Consider the following 24,477-nt stretch of genomic DNA (forward strand, 5'->3'; position numbering starts at 1 on the left):
ATTGGTTCGTAATTTGACCGATTTAACATAACAACCAAATGATTTAACCTATTACTAAAGTATTATATATTTTTTGAATAATATTAAATATTTATCATATTTTTTTAACATAAAACATATGAAACACATATAACATAATTTTTAAAATATTAATTAAACAATTGACACTGAACTATATAGATAAAATAATATAAATTTTATCATTAATTCAATTAAAATCTTACAAATTATAACTATTTTAAGTTTTAATAAGACAAAAATTATGTAGTATTATATAAACTTTGTTTTATTGGTTTTAAATAGTTTTTCCAATTCAAAAGATTTTTCGAGTTTGACTAAATTTTAAATAAGTTAATATTTATGTATAGATCGGACTGAATTATAAAACTAAACTGAATTGTATATTAGTTCATGATTTAACTGATCGATTTAATCTGATTTTAAAAATACTGTTTTTATCTACTGAAGATAGCTCCGAATTTTGGAGTATATAAGTAATGTTAAAGGTAGTGGAGGATAAACTGATTAAGATTAGCTAAGCCTATATAGGTTGATGAAAAGGATTTCAGATGTGCATACCACATAATTAATTAAAGTAAAACATTTAAAATTAGATATATGCGATGAAAAGTGAACTTTTTATGTGTAGAAGCCCTAAGTTATCAAAAAGAAGCATAAATATTGTAAACAATTGGTCCACCCACGACCCATGCTCTTGAAAAGCAACTCTTACCAAGAGAGGCGACCAGGTAAAAAAATTGCCTTTGCTAGAGCACATGAATACCGATGTTGTGGTGGCTGGTAAGTGACAAGAGAGCGTTTAGTTGAGAATATACCAAAATTATCCTGATAATTTACTTTTTATTTTTAGTATTATTTTATTTGATTTCTCAAATAAATATAAAAAATATAATAAATAATATAAAAGATATTTTTGAATAATTACAATTAAAGAAGTAAAATAATTAATATCATAGTATTTTTTTATTACATATAACTAAATATAATATTTATCAAACATAATAATAATATGTATAATAATTTATTTTTTTAATAATATTTTAATTTTTATAATAAAAGATCACCAAAGCCTAATGCGCCCTCAGAATTAACCATCCTCGTTGAAGCTTGAGTTCTTCATAAACAACTAGGTTTTGCTGTCCAAGTATCTCTGGAGAGTTTTCATGCTGTCTGTTTCTAGCTTTTGCCTTCAGATCTTTCAAAACGTATTCAATATATATTTTGATCCCTATATATAATTCTAGTAAATCTTATCTTAATAAATAAAAGAACAAGAAACTAAACATGTTATTAAGAACTATCAGGCATCAGTGAAGTTTATATATACATTCCAATATCACTCTATTAACTCTATGTCATTCATTGTCGTTTCCATATATATATATCATACAATAAAATTATACATTCTCAATTTAAGTATACAAATAATTATGCACTCATATGATGACGATAATGCATCCAGACCAAGGGTAGACGTCGAATCCGAAAGAAATTCAATCGAAGGGAGAGGGCTTTGAACAGATAGAAGATACCAAAGGGAGAGAGAGAGCGACCATTATTGGCTAGAAAATTTGAAAGGAGAAAAATGTCACTTTTCAAAACTTAATTCTAAGGAAGAAATGTTATAAATTGAGAGAGCGACCATTATTGGCTAGAAAATTTGAAAGGAGAAAAATGTCACTTTTCAAAACTTAATTCTAAGGAAGAAATGTTATAAATTTTCAGGGTTTTAGAGTTTAGGAGAAAATAATAATTTTACTTTTATCTCTAACAAAAACTTCTAACAGAAATTAATTCATAGATAGGTATTTGAGTTTTTCAATGATCATAATTGTGTTTTTGAGATTATGCTAAAACTTGAGTGGAAAATAGTCTTTTGCTTCATAAAATAATACTTAATCACATGATAACACACATAAGTATGTACTCAAAATGAATATGTATAGTATTACTGAATATCATAAATAAATAATTGAAATTAACAGTATTTTAAAGTAAACCTCACTAAATTAATCATACAGTTGCATCGGAGTTTAAAATATGCGTTCTTGATTCTCCAACTCATAAACTCCACAAGTACAGAAAAACAAGAAATATTGGGAAGATAGAAAATTACAAATGAAAAAGAAGATCAAGATAGCAGCATAGTCGATTATTTAGACCTTAAAAGATTCAAGATAGTGGCCATTAGGAGGTGTTGTAGCATATATTCTTGCTTGGTCAGCGCCTGTCATCTTAGGATGCTGTTATGCACTTAATCAATGTCTTGAGGATGTACTTTGAGGTCAAAGCATAAATCTAAGCTGCATCTAAACATCTTATGCAAGTAGTGTAGATTATCTTATTTGTTTTTCGCCTCGTTTTATGGCGCAATTTCTGCCTCTCATATTGGACTTATCACAAATTACGGGTCCTAACGTGGTAAAAAAAAGACTTTAATAAGAAAAAAAAAACTTTTATTTTTTGTTAAAGTCATAAATTTACTTGGTTTTAATAAGAGTATAAATAATTAATCGGTAAAATCATGAAAAAAAGTATTTACAATAATTGAATATTATCTGTTTATTATATTAATTTACCCTAATCTTAAAGAGTATCAATGCAAATGATTTTCTTATGATGGGATGCCAAAAACTAGTGATTTAGATTCACAATATATATGCATGTATGTGTGTGAGTCTTTAAAGATATGAGATTCTAAAACACAAAATGATTAATCTACAATGTAATTTAAATTATCGACCTCGTGGGATGATGATTAAGCTGCAATAATTATGGTACATTAAATAAAAAAATATTAATAGAAAAGGCATTTAACATGATTTTGTGACAACATTCAATATGACACTCAAAGGTCCAAGAGTTTTAGCAACATGAAGGACCCTCTTCACATGGATTCACATGACATTGTTAATGTATTAATTCCTAATATACAACATTCTAATGGTAAAGTATTGATAAAAATAAATGGAGCCCATCAACCTTAATATTTTAATCCCTATTGCATATAAATTAATTGAGCAAAGAAGAAATGACTTCTCCTTTTGTTGTCTCTTCAAGTGTGGATTTAACCAACATATGCAAAGCCCTAGTTATCCGTAAAAGTCTAACAAGAAATTAAACTATAATACTTTGAAAAGGAATCCGCAAAATCAGCATTAAGGAAATGTGGACCACCAATAAAGCCTAAGTTAATTGTTTTCTAATGAAAAAGCAGACTAATAATTTAATAAAAAATGAGGAATCGTGCATCAGCAGTGGAAAATATGAGAGCACATTTTTCCTTTCCAAGTCCTCATCAAAAAATATTATTTGTTGCATGCCCTTGCCGTGCAGTACACATTATCTTCATCCGACTGATGAGATGTCATTTGACCTAACTTTATAGTGAGATTGTGTGTTTATCATCAGTATGTAACTTTTTATTCGTTTTTTTTTGTTAGACCCACATCATCTTCTGCATTAGATTATTCAGGGTTTCACAAGTTAAGGGGTAAATGCATTCAAAACCAAGCCTTCACCAGGGTTTCGCTATGTTTTATTCACTATATTGAAGGCTGGATTTCCACATTTTCTAGACAATTAAGCTGATGAGTACATTAGTCATTGTTAGTTAGTTTGTATTTCAGTTGAAATCCCAGTGCAATTCACCTAAAGCTAATTCATATAAAAAAACCACGAAAATTGTTGGCAGGTATGAGCCGATAACCAGCTCCTTGAAGGGGATACAAATTTAGAATTATATATAGTGAAAAGTTGTGTATTAGGTAAACCAATTTGTAGATAAGTTCACTGGATGAAAGAGTCAAAACAACAAAAATTTAACAAGCACATACTAATCAATTTGATCATTGCATTTCATTAATTACAACTCAAAGTATAAGTTTATACAGGTAAAAGAAGAATATATTATGTATTCAAGTAAATTTGATTACTGTCCTAATTAGATTTTTTCGGTAAAGATTATGTAGATCATCATATATAAGTGGAATCCACACACTTATAAACTAGGATTATCTTTTAATTGCTAGAATTAGTGAGTTATTAACAAAATCTAAACTTTACTCTAGCTACAACTGAAAGCTTTCTTCTAAACTGGGATTTCAAAGATGTTCTAGAAGCTTTTGCGGGTGGAAATGATAAAATGTAAGACTTTGTGGATGTCTTTGATATTTATGAGTTATCAAATGCGAGAAAGGAAAGAAAACGACAAAGGCTGAATAGGTGAAACTTTCAAAGGAAGTGGTTCCCATTCAAAAACTATACCTAGTTGACTTCTTGACTGATGAGGCCCTCGGGCACATCCAAGTGGCGGGATGTCAGCATTTTAAGCCCCGTTAACCCGGCCCGATTTTAGTTGCATTTTTGGACAAAGCTCCGATTCTTGTACCCAATTACTCATAACTGGCCCATTTCAGTTTTTATAAAATGAATCGGTTTTTGCAGCCATGCGCTCAACGTAGTATGGGTGTTAACGTAGATGACACATTTATGACAAGGTATAAGTTCAAACAATATATTATAATATATAATAAATTATATATATTTTTTATATGTAATTTTGGTATATAAATGATATATTATTATATGATTGGATAATTTTAAATTAAAGATAAAATAATATCTAATCATATAATGACACATTATCTGTGTATTTAAATAGTATATTAAAAATATGTATGTATTATATTGCTCTACAATATATTAAAGTCCCTTTTTCCTAGTAATTCAAGGAGCTGCATAATCAACCTAACACTTAAATTAGATTGCCTATTAAAGATTTTTAAGCAGAAACAGCACCAACAAGTGGTTTTATGGAAAAACTTTCCTCTATAAAAAAATTCCAGGGACTCATTCTACTTTCACTGCAACTTCACATCAACAAAAAGACAGTTGTGGACAACAAATTGAGTCTCCAATTTAGGCTGTGGTTCAACATGTAGTCCTTACAACTTCAATATAATGAGGAAACATTGTTTTTTAAAGAGAAGAAAAATCAGTATCAAACCAATGTTTCCAATTACTTATTTCCTTCAGGCAATTCCAAGAGTTTTCAGATCTCTCCTTGCTAAAAGCTCTTAACAGTAACAACAATCACTAAAATAGAAGCACTAGACGTTTTTCCATTCTATTATTTGAAAAAGAAATAAAAGTTAATCTAAGTTAACAAAGCCAAGCCTAAAGTTTTTTTACAAGCAAACAATTTCATAGTATCGGAAATATATATTGGGTTTACAAATGTAAAAATTGAAACTCGTATTACATAAAACCAATTAGCTTTTGTTAAAATTCAATCTACACATTTATATACCATTCATTTTACTTAAGTTTATTAGATGTGAGATTCTTTTTTTTTTATTTGAGTCTCTAACACTCCCGCTTAAGTGCAAACACTTAGACTGTTGGACTTGCCTTTTGACTCAATCGGATTTTGGCTGGTGCATTATCACTTGTATCCAAGAATACTTAGACTGTTAAATCTATCGTTTGACTCGTATTCTGATACCATGTTAGAAATACATATTGGGCTTTTTTTTAAAGAAAATTACGAATTGGAGCAACATAAGGTTGAATCTCAATGGGTCGTAAAAGCAAGGCCACTCTGCCATTTACAATACCCGTCGCGTATTTAAGTTTTCTGCAAAGGATTCTACCCGCCGCTTGGTGGGAATTACGATTCAAGGCGACCCTCGCAACTCTTCCGTTGCGGGGGCTTCACCAATGACACGTGTTTTTGGGGACTGGACAATCCCTACTGCAGGTCAGCAATCGAGTGACGGGTGCACACGTCGCTCTAGCCCGAATTCTGACTTAGAGGTGTTCAGTCATAATCCAACGTATTGTAGCTTCGCGCCACTAGCTTTTCAACCAAATGCGATAATCAATTGTACGAATCAACGATTCCTCTTGTACTAGATTAAATTACTATTACGACATCATCATCAGTAGGATAAAACTAAACTATCTCACAAAGGGCGCTAGAAAGTTTCAACATCAACAAAGTCTACCGTATAAAGTCAATGAAATTTCCGTAATTTATCGCCTACCAAAACTACCCATTATATATAGAAAGCAATTCCATTTAACAAAAATGAAAACATAAGTGACGTGGGAAATGCAAATAAAATAAAGTTTGAACCTTGAAGAACTTGCCAGCTGAGTGAAGATTGTGAAACATTCTCCAAGCATCTGAATCATTGAGAGTTAGTTGTTGTTGCTGTGAAGAAGAAGGGAATGGAAGAAAGTGGCAATGGTGAGCGATACTCTTCTAATCTTCTTCAGCTTCAGCTGTTAACACTCATCTTTGCTTGTGAACTTTGTTTAGACACTACTTAATAAAAATATGAACTATTAGCGTTTCTGTTTTTTGAACTCAAAAAATATTAAATACATATTTTATATATTTCTTATGTTAAATACGTATTTTTGTATTTTTAATGTTTTCCCTTTTTTAAAATATAAAAATACCCCTTGTATTTTCAATTAATTACCATAATTTTATAATTATATAAAACAAAAAACTCATTTTTTTATCATCCAAATCTCTAATCTCTTCCGATAATTTTTTATAATAATTGAATTTTGATTATACATTATATTTGAATTGTTAACTAGAAGATTTATAAAAAGTGTTAAAATTATGTTCGATATTATCATATTTTTATAAACGTATTATTGACAATATACCATATTAAACCTTATATATACACGTTTCGTATTTTTTTTGTATCCAAATTTTATTAACTTTTTAATAAACTTATTTTTCACACATTTACCTATTATACCCATATAATTTCCATATTATTTTTTTTTTCTATTCCCGTATTTACTAACTAGGGTTTAGACATTCAAATGAAATTAGTCAGTTTATTATTATAACAATATCAAACATTTTAATATGCAGATCATAATAAGATTTTAAATTCATTACAACAAAAATACTGCATCCTATTCACTACTGAGCTCAGACTAGGATAAAAATATGCTAGAAAACAGAGTGTTCCAAATTCTGATTGGGCTTCCACCTCTTTGTCTTATCCAGCCCATATAAGGCCACCGCTTTTAATCTTTCTTTTTCAAGTTGTAATTTAAAAATAAAAATGGTAACAAATTTTTATATAACTCAAAATGGAAATGATAAGCAATAAAATGTAAGCGAATGCAATCCAGCCCTATTAGAGATTTACATTGTGAAACTATAGTTTCATATCTGTCTTACATGTTTAACACAGTTTTCCTATTAGAAGAAGAAAGAAAGAAAACAAGCCCCTTCCAACTGTCCCTTCCTTGAAAAGAAGGAAAAGAATGGTGCAATGCTGTGAAAACTTCAAAGAAAAATACATTTGATTGATTTTAACACGTGTATGTAAGGATGGCAACGGGGAGAGGCGGGGAGGGGATCTCAATCCCCGTCCTCGTCCCCGTCCCCGTTCCCGTATGGGATATCAATCCCCATCCCCGACTCATCCCCGCTACGGGGATGAAAATGACTCTCTATCCCTTCCTCGAAAAGAAAAATCTTCTTTCCATCCCCTTCCCGTCCTATAGGAAAAATTCTCCTCTCCGTACCCACAAAAAAAATATATTCTTTTTATCTTGTAAATACAATATAAATATATTAAATAACAAAATTAAGCAAAATTAAAATTAATCTACTATTTCAAATATCATAAATATAATATATTAACTCTTTTAAAATGCACAACAAAAACCTAAATAAATTTGAAAAATATAAATAATTTAAAACTATAAAAATATATTAGTATTTTAAATAAATATATTAATATAAAGGGGCGGGGAGGAGAAGGGTCGGGGCGGGAAGGGGACACATGTATCTTCATCCCCAGCCCATCCCCGATTGTAGGAATTTTTTTCATCCCCATCCTCGTCTCCTTTTCCATTTCTATTAGAAAATTTTCTTTTTGTTAAGGTCGAAGAGGGTCGAGACCCCAAAAATCAGGTCCAAATTGCCATCCTTACCTGTATGTATCTCAGTGTGAATCTCAAGCTGCCCCTTCAGCTCTCATGGAAGCCTTCTAATGCCTTGTTACTTGCTTGTTTAATTTGATCTTGCAGAGGTCATTCCAATTACAGTAAAATCAAAATCATTGGCTGTATTTTGCCCATTCAATATCTTCACAAGCCAACAAATTCAAGATTTTGACGTCAACGACGACTAATGATTAGACAATATCAAATATATAACTTATAAGAAGAAGATTTTTTTTGTAATTATCAAGAGAGAACACTAACAAGATTTTTAAATTATAATATTTTTATAATAATTTTTAACGTAAATGTTAATTTTTATATAAATAAATTATCGTCAATATAAATATAACTCTATTTATATAAATTTAAAATCATGGGTTAATATTAAAAAAAAAACGAAGATTTAAATATATTTTTTCAATTAAAAAAAAGCTTGAATATGAGAGGGAGAAAGAGATAGAGAGAGAAAGGAGAATACTAGAAATTGTATCGATTATTGTATTATCTTTATACTACACAAAAACTGGTAAATACACCATAAATATAAATATTTTGATTATCAAACCGAATCATATAACAACTCTTGTGTCACATCTTTTTTTTTTAATATATTTTAATTTATCTTGATAATCATTTAACACTTTCATAACAGATATATCTGAATCTCCTTTTAAGATAATTACTGTTATTATAGTTTATTTTATATAAGGCTTTTAATTATGTATATAAGTTAAAGGACGAAAATCACACAAATAATTTGATGCCAGAAGGATGGCGGAAGCACATCTCATTCTTTCAAAACAATAGCTCATGGAAAACGACACCGAAAGACATTAAATAGCCTGTCCTCAAACAGTTTCAATTTCCAAGAGTGATCGAAAAACTCTCTCTAAGGGTACGTCATCTTCAAGGCTGGCTTATTGAAGCTCAAATGAGATACTACTCCTAGAACTCAAATTGATCTCACCATTACTACTCAACTGGGGCAAGATATTGCTAATATACCATACAGTACAACAAAAATGCCTAGTTTAGGACATTTAAATCACGTGGAAAGACTCCTACTCTACACCCTCAATCACAGTAAGAGTGTCAACATACTGACCCTACCAATTCCCAATAAAGACCTCCTGCCAACTTTTGGTATCAAACATATTCCGGTTTTTACAAATTCTAATCATTGTTATCGTAACCTATTTTGTGTAATGTTCTAAACCATATATCAATTGGTGATGAGAATCACATCAAGAAGAAAGATTTCTACTATATATAATTTAAACTCTGTGAAATTTTTATTAAAGTTTCTTACTATCAATTGAGCATGTGAGTTTTTTTACATCATGGTATTATCCATTCTAAGTAGTTCTAAAAATGCTGCCTATTGAAGCCGATGGTTAGCAAAATTTAATAGGTACAATTTTGTATAACAGATGTGAATGCCAAGTTTAACATCCATACGTTGAGGCTTTGTAGGCACGTTGATTGAAGACCCTCGAATACATCTAGAGTTATCGAAAGGAAGAAAATTTTTAATCTTCCTCTTTACACCCGTTCACCTGCTTCTTGTAGAACTCTTCTAAGTTCCTCTGCCATCCCGCGTAAGAGGACAGGTTTTCGAATCAATCCATTCATTCCTGCTTGCAAGCATCTCTCCCATACATTGTCCTCGCTACTTGCGGTCAGGGCTACAATCAATGGCCCATTACGGCTTCGAAACTTCCGGATTCTCATGGCTACTTCGAATCCATCCATTTCGGGCATGTGAAGGTCCAAAACAACAATTCTAAAAGAATTTCCAGACACAGTAAGTGCACTAAGGCATTCAAACCCTGAAGAAACAGCAATTACTTCACAACCTAGCTTCTCAAGTAGCTTCTTGGTCACTGTCCTGTTTACATCATCGTCATCAACAAGAACTAGCCGAAGGCCTTTGAACTGAGGATAGGAATCTGATTGCTCTAAGGAATTTCCTTGGGCAATTACGGATCTTACAAATGATGGCTGGATTTGAAACCTGAGAACTAGTGTCATCCGTGCAAGACCCTGTGGATTTGATGACATCCATATATTACCTTGCATCATCTGCAGAAAAACATTTCATCAGAAAAGTGAAGAGATGCTACTGTACATTGCATGCATTCATGATGTGTCAAAAATGAACATTTTGATAATTTACTATTTTAAATTCAATCTAGGACATTCTGTTGAACAAGAATCAATTCAATCTTGCTTCCTGGGTACAAATTGAATGTATAAGTTTGATATAACATAAGCCAGAATCCACGCTTGTCTGTTACTAATAAAGACTTGATAGTTAAGAGCTTGGAAAATCAATTGCAAAAGAAATCACTTCAATTTTCTGAACTAGTAATAACAGATATAAGCTGGTCATGAAAAAAAGGTATGAGTGGACATTTCAAGCATAGAAAATGGTTCTACCCTCATTCAAATGAACCTAATGCACAAAAATCCAATTCTTATTACTACATAATAAGAATAATAGGAGGAATTTCCAGCCACAAATGCAGAGATGGAGCAAGAATATTGTTAATTTTTTTAACTTTCGAATGATCCTCTTTAAGAAAAAGTTGACCATTACCATATCCATATGCAGTGGGAAAAAATGCATTATTTCATTAACTTCTGATGTTTGCCCCCTACTAAGCTAGACTGTTAATTATCTGAAAATGTCAATGATAGGAAATTAATGTATGGACAGCATTCGGGAAACTCACATTCACAAGCTTTTTGCACATGTTGAAGCCCGGGCCCTCCTTAATTTCATTACTGTTCTGCCCCCAGCCAGGCAAAAGTTTGGTAGAGTGTGATCCATCTGATTGAGAATTAACTTCTTTAATCTCGACTTCGAACTTTATATTAACACAGTTGTCTGGTATGCTTGGTCTCCTCATTACCAACATCTTCTCTTTCTTGTCCTCATTACCACTCACTGAGAACACATGAAAAATAACAGTTCCCCTTCCCTCATAGATGCTGAATAGATACCCTACCATATGCAGAATCACTTGAAAAGTTCGTTTCTCATCACCTATAACCTGATCAGGCAAGGAGCTCTGAACATCTAGCCCAAAGCCAAAGCCTTTATAAAGAGACAAACACCTAAAAAGACAAGAAGCTTCCTTCAGCATGGAATGCAGCCGAAAAGGCCTCATCTCTAATGGGAACCTTCCATCATCTTTATCTGAAATATCCACCACATCGTTAATCAAAGTTGAGAGAACGTTGCTGGTTTTAACCAAGGTTTCAACAATACTCTTCTGCTCAAAGCTCATATTGTCATTGTGAAACATTGAAAGCAGGCCCAAAATAGAGTACATTGGTCTTCTCATCCCACGACTCATCACCTTCTGAAAGGAAGTTCTTGCCTGGCTTGCCATCATTGCATTCTCTTTAGCCTGTTGTAATGCACGATTCTGCTCACCTAGTTTCTCCCTCATTAGCTGAGATTCTTCAAGAACTGCAGCATGGGAAAGAGCTACAGCTACCTGATGAGCAACCACTTCCACTATTTCCATTTCCTCAATGCTCCAAACCCTAGAACCTGCACTTGGAAGAACCAAAACAAGGATAGTGTAACAAGTATCAACCGATTCTGGTGTTCCCCCTTTAAAGTTTGAAACACAAAGCATTGGCATCCAGATTGCTGCCACAGCACCTGAATCATCAGAACCACCACAACTTGCAAGTCCAAGTGCTGAATCTGGCCTCAAAATGCAGACTCCTTTGCTCTCTGTAATCTTCAGCACATCAGGATCATCAATTGGGATAGAAAGGTGAAAATTATTTGAAGATCTTGCTTTTAACTCATAGGTGAGGTTCATCTCCATTCTATTCTCACTAGGCATCCAGATTGCACAATTGTGTAAATCCAAAGTCTTAGAAAGCTCCACCAAAGTGGTGTATAATACAGTATCCTTATCAAGCGACTTCCTAATTTCCCTGGTTAGCATCCGGACATGCCAACTTGCTTCCTTCTGCTTCTTCATCATCCCAACTTCTTCCCCTAATTCCATCACATTTTGCTTCAAAAAAAACTCCCTCATTTTCCATTTCAAAAGGAGAGGGATCAAAGTCAAAAGGGTTATAGCAGTAGCACATGATACCAGAGCAGTAAGGAATTTAGCAATTGTGAGGAACAGCATTAACTGGAATGAATGAGGGCCATATAAAGTCCAGGCATTGAGCAAATGGGTCAATCCACAAAGAACAATAAATGCTATAAACAATGAGAGGACCCATTTGAATGGTACATTTGCAAAGCTAACAAAGTAAAGGAGTTCAATTGGTATCGAAAAATAGGCTATTGCTATCAAGCAATCACTCCCTTTCTGAATATCAAGAATTGTTTGTATACTCCAATGACCCTCATCGTCACAATTACAACTTGGATACTCATTATCAGTGGCAGAAACATAGATGCCAAGGTAATAAATCAAAAATCCAAAAATTAATACCCTTAACATTGCATCCAAGTAATTGTTTCTCTAATTCATTCATAGAATCAACGAACAAACAAAGAAGTAAAGAAAACAACTATATTCCTGGAACCCCAAGTTTCCTTTTCTAACTCACCTCAAGAAAACTCCACAACGAAAAACAAATCATTAAATATAAACAAACCAATATTCTACTATTCAAGATCCAATAGATTTCAATATCTAACAAACCAATCTCCCTCAATCTTCATAAAATTCAGTATTTTCTAGTTTTTCAATCATCAATGAAATAGCTTTGACATTTCTTACCTTGTATAACCAAAAAACTAAAAACAATAATACTGCGATTTCTTCAGCTGTACGGTACGAAAAAAATAAAGAATCGGACTTTACAGGAAAGTAAAGATCAAAGGAGATTAGAAAAAGTTGTCCAAGTTCAAAGAACACAGATCTCAAGCTTCTGCAGCAAACTAACTATCAATCTGCAATCTTGAATCAACAACTACTCCAATAATTATACTCATTAAAACATTCTAATCCAAAAAACGATGAAAAAAATTGGAAAGCACCCACCAACTAGAAGAAGAAATCTAAAAAGGGTAAGCAGAAAACAAGATATAAACAAGAGCTTTCTCTTCTCTGACTGAGGTGAATGGTGAGTTAGACTCCTAGAGAGAGATAGCTGTTGAAAAAGTTGTCTGAAAGCTAGCTAGATTTCCAAAGACAGAAGGACAAATATTTACAAAATAAATAGTGAAGATTGAAAGATTTGAAGTGTGGGGATCCACAGCACAGCAGAGGGTGAAGAGAACCTAGACATTAGGAATAAAAAAGAATTAATTTATTATTATTATTATTATTATTAAAATATATAATTGATTTCCAAAAGAAGATTTTTTGGGTGGGTTCTGGATGACGTGACTTGATTGACTGGTTGAAGTCGGAGGAAGATGACTCATTATGCATTAATTACAGGCATTTTTATTTAAAAAAATCAATTTATATTATTTAAAATAGTTTAAATAACCATTTTTCCCAGGTCAAAGAGATGTTCCCAACTGCGTCGGGGAGGCTGGGCCTTATTTGGCACGGCCTGATGAGCTTATGAATCGTGTCAAGACTCAAAGGCAAGACCTGTTTTTTCATAGTAAGCATCATTGGATGGGCAAGGAGATGAGGTAGTAAATGGTGGTAGATTAGTGATAGTCTCGAGTAACATGTGAAAAGAAAACCAAACTTGGATTCTTATAACTACTCATACTGTCGAGACTATGACTAAGATTCATCGACTTTTCAAACTCAGATTTTTTTAATCCAAATATCAATTATTTCATCACCATAATTAAAAGTACCTCAATTTAGAGTATTTTCTTTTCATCTATGTATCTAATCCTCTTCCACTAACAATAACTCAATATCGGAAACAATTATTAGAGATGTATTTCTCAATTTTAATGTAATAATCACAAATACGAGAACAAATTGGGTCATTTTTTTAGGATTTGGTAATGATATAAATGTGGTTTTCATTATCCTTAAACAATACATTATGTTTGAGATTGTGGATAAGGTTGATATAAGTCAAAGCATGTAGGGCTGGACTCGAGCCGAGCCAGCTCGAGCTCGGCTCGGCTCGGTTCGAGCCTGAAACAAGTTGGGCTCTGCTCGGCTCGATCGAGCTCGAGCTGGCTGGGGTTGGCTCGGTATATTTTTTTTAAAATTTTTTTATATAAAACGATGTCATTTTGATCCATATATATATACAAAACAGTGCCGTTTTGATATGAAAAACGAGCCGAGCCAAAAACGAGCTGAACTCGAGCCGGCCATTAAAAAACTGAGCCGAGTCAGAGTTGGCTGCGAGTCGAGCTCGGCTCGATTTGAATCCAACCCTAAAAGCATGTAAAGAACCCCTTATCAATAGTATCTGATCCCACAAATAATTGGTTTCACTCAACAATTAGTCGTTTGATCTTGAAAAAGCTTTCCAATTAAAGAAGGCGATCAAAAGATTCAAAACAAAACATTATTTAATTCAATGTAAGGCTGGATTCGAGCCGAGCCGAGCTCAGCTCGGTTTTTTTATGGGCGGCTCGAGCTCAACTCGAGTTGAGCTCGGCTCGACTCGAGTTCGGCTCGACTTGTTTACAATTCGGTTCGGCTCGTTTTTCATATCAAAACGACATCGTTTTGTATATATATAAATCAAAACGACGTCGTTTTATATAAAAAATTTTAAAAAAATTCAACCGAGCCAACCCGACCTAGCTCGATCGAGCCGAGCAGAGCCCGGCTCGTTTTGGGCTCGAACCGAGCCAAGCTGAGCTCGAACTCGAGCTGGCTCGGCTTGAATCCAACCCTAATTCAATGGATTATGGATCCCATAAGAAAACAGTTGGGAATCATAGGTAATTAATAAACTCTTAAACATGTTTAGGAAAGCATCTATTTACATTACCGAGTTAATAAAAATACGAATAGTTTGCATTTTATTTGTTTTCATATTAAATATATATTTTTATCTTTTTTTAATTTTTTATGAATTTTTAAAATATGAAAATACTTTTTATATTTTTTTATTAATTATCATAGTGTCATAATTATATAAAATAAAAAAATAAATTTTTTATCATCCAAATCTCTAATTTTTTTGATAATTTTTTGTGATAATAGAATCTTGATTATATATTATGTTATATTAAGTTTAATAGTCAATTAAATATTTTATATTTGAATTGGTAACAAAAAGATATATAAAAAATACTAAAATTATAATTGATATTATCGTATTTTTATAAACATATTATTGATAATGTGTCGTATTAAATCTGTATATAAATGTTTCGTATCTAAATTTTATAATTTTTTTTTACAAACACTTTTTTCTCTATTTATCGTATTATACTCATATAACTTTTGTACCTTTTTTTTTTTCATTATTGTATTTACTAACTAGAATACATTATGTTATTCCCAATTTACTGTTGTTTGGAATGGCAATGGCAATACACTCAATTGTATAATGAGGATTAGACATATCACAATTCACACAATAATGAATCAAATAGAAAGTTTGGTGAGAGGCTTTTCTTTAGTAAAAAGTAAGCGACAGAATTAGACCGATTCTTTCATGTCTTTGACACTTATCTAGAAAATTATTCTAACATCAGACGCTTTAACATTATTGCAAACCCCACCAAAAATGCCTCTCTCTCTCTCTCTCTCTCTCTCTGACAAACTTCCATTAAAATTTCTATGTAAGATTGATGACTTTTCATGCCACAATATAGTTACATGTCATTTCAATAGCATCTGTAATAGACTTAAAGCTAAACTGGAGCTGTCCTCACAACAGAAAATTTATGTTGAAGTCAAATTCTTCCTTCCACTTCTATACATTACCCCCATTACCATGCCCACCTCGCCCTTTAAAAAGAGCAGTCCATGTCACTTCTCAGCAGCACTACCACTACCACCACCAAAGTCATGCATCGCAAAGTTTAGTCAGTCACTGTATTCAAGATTGAAGTCTACTGTATATGGATGACGTCATGCATGAAGAAACCGAACACAGCATACTGTCAAGTATTCTTCCATGTGGCACAACCAAACAATCCTTAACGTTATCTTTTTTTGGGATAGAGACCAGGCAGAGCCATATGTGCCATAGTATGCACCCAAGTTGCATAAGCATGTTTCTTGAAGAAAGTTCACTGAATTTAACCTCCCGTCTACTGGTGATACAAGGGAAGCACCCAAGAACTCTTGCATATGCCAAAGCTAGAAGAAGCAAGGGAGAAATGAAATTTTGTAATAAAATGCAGTCATGGGATAGTTTTGTGGCCATCAACTTTTAATTTATGGAGCAATATATATATATATATATATATATATATATATATATATATATATATATATATATATATATAGCATCAGCTGACAAAATAAAAGAGTACCATTGATCTGTACAGACATGATACCACAATCTTGGCATGGTGCAAGGGGTGATGTACATCTATTTGATGTTGCAAAAGCACCTACAAGTCAGATAATCTACTGCTAAATAGTATCTTCATACTTCAAAGACAACTTCTAATCTGGAATTTGGTCATAGTCCCCATTTTCTGGAGACTGATGTGCTCCACGCCCTGCTCTTCCTGCAAGAGAAAACATTACAGTTCAGTGATTTCCTCTTTCTCTCACTCCTTTGGACCCCTTCAAAGGGAAACTACATACCTGTCAAGTCATAACCAGCAGAGGTTCTAGCATCCAGGCTACTCCTCCATTCTGTTCGTGAAGGCGACACATGCATACCAGAAGGTTGAATCATGAAATGACTCCCTCCAATAGTTTGAAAATCCTCATTTCCTCGGATAGGATTTCTCCCAGAAGACTCAATTGGTGAGCGGAAGCCAATACTTGATACTGAAGCCCCACCAACTGGCGATGGCAACTTGCTGCCTGAAGCATCACCTTTTAAACCAGCATTAGCATCCTTCTTAGTATCAATCTGAAAGGTAGCAACAATAACCTGTAGATTCAATATGAAAGATATTGATTAATCAGCTAAAGAACCAATCCCTCTTATAGACAAAGATCAGAAATTTCACCAAATCAATTGAATATTTTATACATTACCTGAACTGGACCAGCGGCCTTTAGGGGTCCACCAACTCCTCCTCCAATGATCTGGCCATCTGAACTAGAAAGACAAACACTAAGCCCACCAGTCCTTCCTCCAATTTCCGTCCGCACATAGGATCCAGACAATGAAATGATCTCAAAACGACCCTAACATCAGAGTTTGAAAGAGTGAATTACATTTTGAAAGTATCAAATGACTGACACAAGTAAAAATGTTGTTTTTGTTTCATTTTTGGTACAATCAACTTAATCTGAAGAAAGCCACAATTTTTAAGCAAATACACAAAAGGATATATTTTCAGCGACCATTGAGACCAGTGAGAACATGAAGCTAAGAAATCTTAGAACTTGAAATGATTCTACTAATAACTATTGTTAGTACATTGTTGAGTACTGTCACAGGTATAATAACAAACAGCTGTTAAAGAATCTTTCGTTGGGCAGTTTAAACATCGTACTTAAACCCAGGTATTGCAACAAACTTGAACAACAACCATATCTATGAAACATTCGGAATTAATGGCACATAATGGCATCTATATGCGTCTACATCTGAGAGGTGAGATTGGCTTCAGCATCTGAAATAGATCCTACATATGTCCATGAAAATGATATTTAAAGAAGAATGTAGCAAATTCACCAATTGAATGATCTAATCATCGATCTATAGGCACAACTAGAAGCTTATGATAATCCTTCCAGAAACCCCACGTAAGAATTTTATTTTATTTTTTTAATTAGAGCTTTGAAGAACACAAATTAGATTCAGTGTAAATCAAGTTCATTATTACTAATCTGTGAAACTGTCTGAATTCAGTGATACAATCTCAACTTCAGCTCTTCTATGAAAGTTAACATGCTTTGGTCAGACCTTGCTGCCCAGAGGGGACCTAAACTATGTTATAAACAAACAGTTGTGCTCCCAGCTCTATATATACTGCACCCACTATAGAAGCTTCCTATAGGTGATTTTATAAAACCACCATCTGCCTTGATTTCTCTCAGATAAAATTAATGACTTCCTTACTGCACTCATTACAGAAGCATCTTACTGTTATTTGATGAAGAAACAAATGACACCAAACTTAAATATAGTACACATGAGACTTTTAAATGCAGATATGTCTCATTTCCCTATTTGTTTTTGCTTCTTCTATGGGGGAAAAACATTCATGCATGGAAAATCAACAAAAGAGTTATGTATACAACTGCAAAACCAAAAATAAAAAAGCATAACAAATACCTCATATGTAATATTGCCTCCTGATGTGGCTGGCTGGCGCAGAGATGTGTTAGAGATCGAACCAGATGCAGACAGAATACATACCTCATGCTTACTTTGTTGCATGAACATCATGATTTTCTGCGAAACATCCTATTCAATGCATCGGTATATTGTGTCAGAAGGGAAACAGATAAATTGAATGGACTGATTTATTTTATATAAACCGTTATTAGCCCCTAAACTTGTTCAATAGATAAGCAACTACCATTATATTGTAATACAAACTAAAATAAAATAGAAGTCAGCGACGTAGTTATTCAGACACTAGAAAAAATAAAGAAATCACAAGCATTTCATAATTTAACTATATTTAATTCTTTCAGTAATGCCATCAAATTAGGAAGTAGATTTACGGTTTGAGGTTGGTAATGAACACGGAAAAAATAAAAAGGATTACTAGGTGAAAAAAGGTATTATTGCACTCATACAACCAAATCTGACATTTGACTGCCATAAAGACAATGGCATAGGATACTCCTACTACTATATCTCAGTTTCGAAACACACAGAAAAGAAAAGAGTATCAGAGATTTCAATCGTCAATGACTAATATATCAATAGGATCACTTCGATCATCAACATGCTAATCTTACAAATTACTAGAATTAGTGTAAACAAGTTCACCACCTTAGAAGAAACATGGCAAGGACAGGAAATTTTCAATTATTTACGGTAAGATAGAAGAAAGAAAGAAGACAAGTAAACCGAATGTGGCCCCACAGAAAGATAACAACCATAATCTAAATGAAATGTTCTAATATAGAAAGCTTCATCACAATACAGAAGACTGGACTTCAGAATTCTAATGACAAAGAAACTAACATTACGTCATTTCACCACCACCCACTACCACCTTCCCAAAATAGGGACAATAACACTGCCAGATGATCCCCACAATACCTAAATGTCCAAACTTCACATGCAAGTTTCTCAATCTAAAAGTTTAATTTCATTAAAAGGGAAAAAGAAAGAAAGAAAGAAGATCGTGAAATTAGGCAAAAAATACAACACTAAGAAAATAGTCAGGACCTTCTAAAGGCTAGAACAAACCAGGAAAAACAGGTATTGCCAAATATTTAGTGAGAAAAAAGAGCACTATCAAGAATATGTCTTCATTCAACCACATTAAAGAAAACACATAGTGCAACACCTTTAAAGTTCTAAAAAGACAGTAGAGTGAAATGCTCAGATAAATTTCATTCATGCTACACAATTTAAATAAAAAATAAAACTTTCAAAGAAGAGCAAACACTATACATAAACTGTGTGTTCATATAATTAAATCATCGAGTGCATATATGCCCTAACATGAGAAAATTTAGAAACTGAGATAATGCATACCTCACCAGCAGCTACACTAATAACATGAGGAGTAAAACCTTGCCCAGAATTTCCTGCGTCCGATGATTTAAAAGAGCAACAGTAAGTTTCTAAGTTATGCCTCAAACACAATAGGAGGTAATGTACCCCAAACCATAGAACATGTAATAAAATAAATAAACAATGTTACATGGACAAAGTAATTATATTGCAATACACTATAATGCAGAGTAAAAGAAAAAATACAAAACAAAATAATCTCAGAAGTGAACAATAAGCATGAGATCATATGGTTAGTCAAATATTAACAGGAGGGAACTTGAAATGTATTCTCCCAGTAAATGAAGAAAAAGAGAAAAGAAGTCTCACAAGCCACATAAACCAACTTCACGGTTTACTAAAAATCCAAATCCAGCACCTTAAAATGTATACAGGAAGGCAAGTGACAATCCCAGTATACTGACATGCAATGAAATTACTTCAATACCACTCAACCAGCATTATGTTACAGTTACGGATACAGTTAGTGACAAACACCATGCATTAGATGCTAATGAGAGTGGATACAGCAAACCTGCAATGGCATATATAGCATGTTTCTCAATTAGCATTACGTGTCACAGCTTAAGATATAGAGACTCAAAAGTATAACATCCTTAATCATTCTAAGAAGAACAATTTTAAAACCCTTTTCAATTCAAAAAACAAGAAACTGAAGCTTGGCTAACGATGGAAAAACTAAACACGAAAAAAGATATGTATAAAACGAAAAAGCTAGTGTAATCACCAAGATGGGTAGATTCATGCAAAAATTTATACACATCAAATCTTAGAATCAGAAGCAAACTACAGCCAGAAGAACTCAAGGCAATTCCTCAGATTTTCAAGGAATTTAGCAATTTGACTCACTAAACTCAATGTACTAAGCAGATAAAGCATTTGAAAAGCAATATACATAAAAAATAAAATTAAGAAACACCAATAAACGCATAAAAAAAATTCTCAAAAACGCAGTGAAACGCCTATGCTTTCACAATGACACCCACTACACTGAAGCAAAGATAACACTGGTAAATTATTCAAAAACACCACAAATTCAGCACATTCCTAACAAAAACAAAATATTCCAGTGAAGCACAAAGATCAGACTAACAAAATTGCAAAAACATCCAATTAACAAGTAGAGCAGCCTGAATCATAAAATTTACAGAAAAAGCCCCCGAATTAATAGGCATAAAAAACGGACTACAAAGTAGGAGGTCTTACGAAATACCCACCAAAACCGACAAGCTGAGACTTCTTGCCGAACGAAGACGAGTTACAACCCAACAGCGCTTCTCTCTTCTCCTTAGAGTTAGATGCCGATGCCGATGCCGTTTTCTTGGCTGCCAAGGCCTGCTCCGGCGTCCCATACTTTCTGGGCCTTCCACGCTTCCTCTTCGCCGGCTCCAGCGGGGACGTCACGGCGGAAGAACCAACGGAGTGAGGGTACACCATTGGATTGTGTTGTTGTTGGTGGTGGTGGGATCCAGCGCCATCGTCGTTGGTGGTGTGAGGAGGTGGGGGAAGCAGGCCATTGGTAGGTGACGCAGTGGCGGCGGTGGCGGAGGGGGCGGTAGCGGAGTGGTGGTGGTGTTGATGGTGATGGTGGTGGAAGTACGAGCTCAGTGGTAGTTGTTGCGTGTCGTTAGGTTCCATTTTTCTTTTAGATAGAGATTTAGAATTTAGAGAGAGAGAGAGACATTTTTTTTTATTTTTTTAAAACTTATTTTTTTATTTTGCAAGGAATGTTTATGTTTGGGTTGGGCTTTTCTTTTCAGTTTTGATTTCATTAATCACAGGTAGGAGATTCCCAGCCGTCGGATTGCTTTTTCTCTTCCTGATTCACTACAGTTGCTGACTTTAATCTTTTTTTTTTTTTTTTCTCGAAATTTTCTCATGAATATTAAATACTATATAACAAATAAAAACTTTTTTTAATAATTTGGAAATATTATTTTTATAATAACAACTAAATTCCTTTAATCTATTTTGCCGGCAAAAGACGTGAAAAGATATCCAAACATGGAACATCTTAATGCCTATAGTTTGATATATCAAAATCATGTCTCGTAAATAAAATACATAATGGACAAAGTTGCCCCGAGTTGACCGTTATCTTTACCTATTACATATAAAATATAAAATAAAAATAAATAAATGATAAATTATTCAATAAATAAGAGAACTTATTTTTATATTTTTATAACTTATCACTTTCAATACTTACGTTTTTATTTTACCTAAATTTATCATGTGAAATACACTTATAGATCCGAAATTTTGATAATGTGAGATTTTTAACTTAATCATTTGACAAACATATTCGGTTTTATAATTTTGATGGCATTCACTCAGATATCTAAGATGCATCTTTGGATTCCAAACTGTGATGAAACTTCATCTGCATGCATGTAAAATTGTTGGTGAAAAGACTTTTCTTTCAAAAATATTTTTTTTTAAATTTTTTAATCTAAATTGATCGATCTAAGTTAAGACAAGGATTAAACATCTTAGTTGTATAAATATGCAATCCCCTCAATGTCATAACTATACGCTATTAAGAGCGTGCGTAGAAAAAATCTCACCTACATCCTCTCATAACAAATTTCCCATACATTGCTAAATTAAAGATTTTGGCATTACAAAGGAAAATTATAGTTAAATCTCTTAGAGTATAAATCCATCACTTATCGTCTCATTTTCAAAGTTTAGCATATGCATCGAATGTTATTCAAATTTCAACATTAAACCCAAAAATTGTCAATCTAAATCTTAAATCCGTACAAATCTATTTAATTATCTGCAAATACTCTCAAACACAATGAATTTATACAAATTCACAATTTAATCACTAAAAAGCCCACAAAATTCATAATTTTCATTCCTAAACCAAAAATACTAACTTTCAACCATAAATGAAAAAAATTCATATAAAAACAATATTTCGTCATAAATATATAAAATGAACGAAATAAAAGGTCATAATCAATCTTTTCGTCTATTTTTATATTGAGTTGTGATTTGAATATTCAAATCAAGTTTAATGGCCTTGACAAAGTGGATCGATGGTGAACAAGAGTAATGGTGGAGAAACACAATTGAGAAGACGAATGAGATGGATGGAAAACAATTCTTGTAGGGTTTGGAGGTTGATTGTTCTTGGATTTTAGTCAAAAATCAAATTGAAACCAAGTTGAAATTTTGAAAATGAAAGACAATGGCCTCAAAATTCGATTTATATCCTAGAGCATTTTCATTAGTATGTAATCTATTGGCTAATATTTAGTCCTTATATTCTTGACTAATCTTATATAACCCCTAAATCTATGGTTATTTTTAATAACCCTTAAAATAAGGATAGCCTTATTATAATAAAAATCAATATTTAAAAAAAAAAAATTGGTATGTTTCATAATTTAGTTTGTATATTTTTTTATTACATATTTTAAAATAATGTTATGTACATAATTTTTATACAATTTTGTATATAAATAACGATATATTATTATGTAATTAGATAATTAAAAATTAAAGACAAATCTACACTTAATTATAATATGACACATCATTATTTATATATAAAATTCTGCATATGTTTTTATTATATAGTTAAAGTTACAATTTTATGTCTCACTTTCTCGGCTGAGGTCAGTGGCATTGACATGCAACAAAATAAAATGCTATTTACGAATATGTAAATTACTATTAAAAGTAGACCCATTTTTAAATATTCATCAAATTATTTGTTATGATTTATAAAAGTCAACAAATAACTAAACACGAATACTTCTACTTGTAACACTCTATGAAATGATCTAAATCCGAAACCAAAGTGACAGTTATTTCGGTTTACAGGAGGGAAACCGTCCATTTTCTCTCGTACAAACTTCTAAAAGTCTATTCTTTCATCATTCTTTTCTATTCAACAAGTCAATGGTTGGTGATGGAAGTCCACCCAGGAGAAAACAATGTGATGTGGACTAAAATAATTGAAGAAGAATGAAGGTAGAGAGCAAGTACAGAAGAGCTAAGGGTTAATAAAATTAGTAGGATGTTAGAATTTTAAATCTCTGTTATGTTTGTGAAACGCTTATCTATCTGATATAATAATTGTAAATTTGACCTACCTGGTAGAGAGCAACTTTTTCCAGAAAACTTGAATCTTAGAACAGGTTTGTATTTCCTCCATTATGGTACTATGTCACTGTTCTTCATCTTGGGAAGTATTATCTCAAAGATCCAAGAGAGCGATCTGGCCTCGCGGCATCGGCAATCGCTGTAAGCAGATTCTTTTGGGTGTAGCTTGAGGGCTTTTGCACTTCCTTCTGAATTGCAGAACTTGGCATTGAATCAGAATTTGCATTCTCTTGTTGTTCAATTATGTTGCAGGCTTTAATTTGCTCTGTCGCTCTCTTGGTTGTTGTTCTTGCTGTGTTGTTGTAGCAAATTTCTCAGTGTACTTACCTGCATTAGGCTGACTAGTGTTCCGATGCTAAAACCTCTCTTCTAAATGATTATTTTCAATTAATAAAATTAACCTCAAATTTTAAAGATGAAACCTAACACGTTATTAAACTTTATTTAATGAACCTTAAACTTACACTAATATTATTCATTTAAATCATAATATTTTAAGTATATTAAATTTATTTTTATTAATCATTAAAATACATTTGTATTACTTAATTATTTAATTACCAAATTTTATTTAAATTA

At 32.7% G+C, this 24,477-nt stretch overlaps 2 protein-coding genes across 2 annotated transcripts; both read right to left on the minus strand.

Moving 5' to 3' along the window:
- Window positions 1-9,294: 9,294 nt before the first annotated feature.
- On the minus strand, window positions 9,295-13,271 carry LOC123221240 (protein EIN4-like). Its single transcript, XM_044644021.1, has 2 exons — window positions 10,749-13,271; window positions 9,295-10,095 (listed from the first exon to the last, which is right to left on the minus strand). The coding sequence occupies exons 1-2, from the start codon at window positions 12,495-12,497 to the stop codon at window positions 9,556-9,558; spliced, it is 2,289 nt and encodes a 762-aa protein (XP_044499956.1). The 5' UTR covers window positions 12,498-13,271; the 3' UTR covers window positions 9,295-9,555.
- Window positions 13,272-16,316: 3,045 nt separating this feature from the next.
- Window positions 16,317-21,491, minus strand: LOC123220083 (AT-hook motif nuclear-localized protein 14). The gene is made up of 6 exons (XM_044642093.1): window positions 20,997-21,491; window positions 19,741-19,793; window positions 18,358-18,489; window positions 17,109-17,261; window positions 16,707-17,001; window positions 16,317-16,627 (listed from the first exon to the last, which is right to left on the minus strand). The coding sequence occupies exons 1-6, from the start codon at window positions 21,415-21,417 to the stop codon at window positions 16,563-16,565; spliced, it is 1,119 nt and encodes a 372-aa protein (XP_044498028.1). The 5' UTR covers window positions 21,418-21,491; the 3' UTR covers window positions 16,317-16,562.
- Window positions 21,492-24,477: the final 2,986 nt, after the last annotated feature.

The sequence above is a fragment of the Mangifera indica genome, chromosome 7, assembly GCF_011075055.1.
Source record: "Mangifera indica cultivar Alphonso chromosome 7, CATAS_Mindica_2.1, whole genome shotgun sequence".
NCBI lineage: Eukaryota > Viridiplantae > Streptophyta > Magnoliopsida > Sapindales > Anacardiaceae > Mangifera > Mangifera indica.

Coding starts and splice junctions, on each gene's coding strand:
- LOC123221240 (XM_044644021.1), bottom strand. CDS start 12,497: ATGTTAAGGGTATTAATTTTTGGATTTTTGATTTATTACCTTGGCATC. Junction 10,096..10,748: donor TGTGCAAAAAGCTTGTGAAT/GTGAGTTTCCCG, acceptor GTTTTTCTGCAG/ATGATGCAAGGTAATATATG.
- LOC123220083 (XM_044642093.1), bottom strand. CDS start 21,417: ATGGAACCTAACGACACGCAACAACTACCACTGAGCTCGTACTTCCAC. Junction 19,794..20,996: donor GTCTCAGCTTGTCGGTTTTG/GTGGGTATTTCG, acceptor CATCGGACGCAG/GAAATTCTGGGCAAGGTTTT. Junction 18,490..19,740: donor TTAGTGTAGCTGCTGGTGAG/GTATGCATTATC, acceptor TGCATTGAATAG/GATGTTTCGCAGAAAATCAT.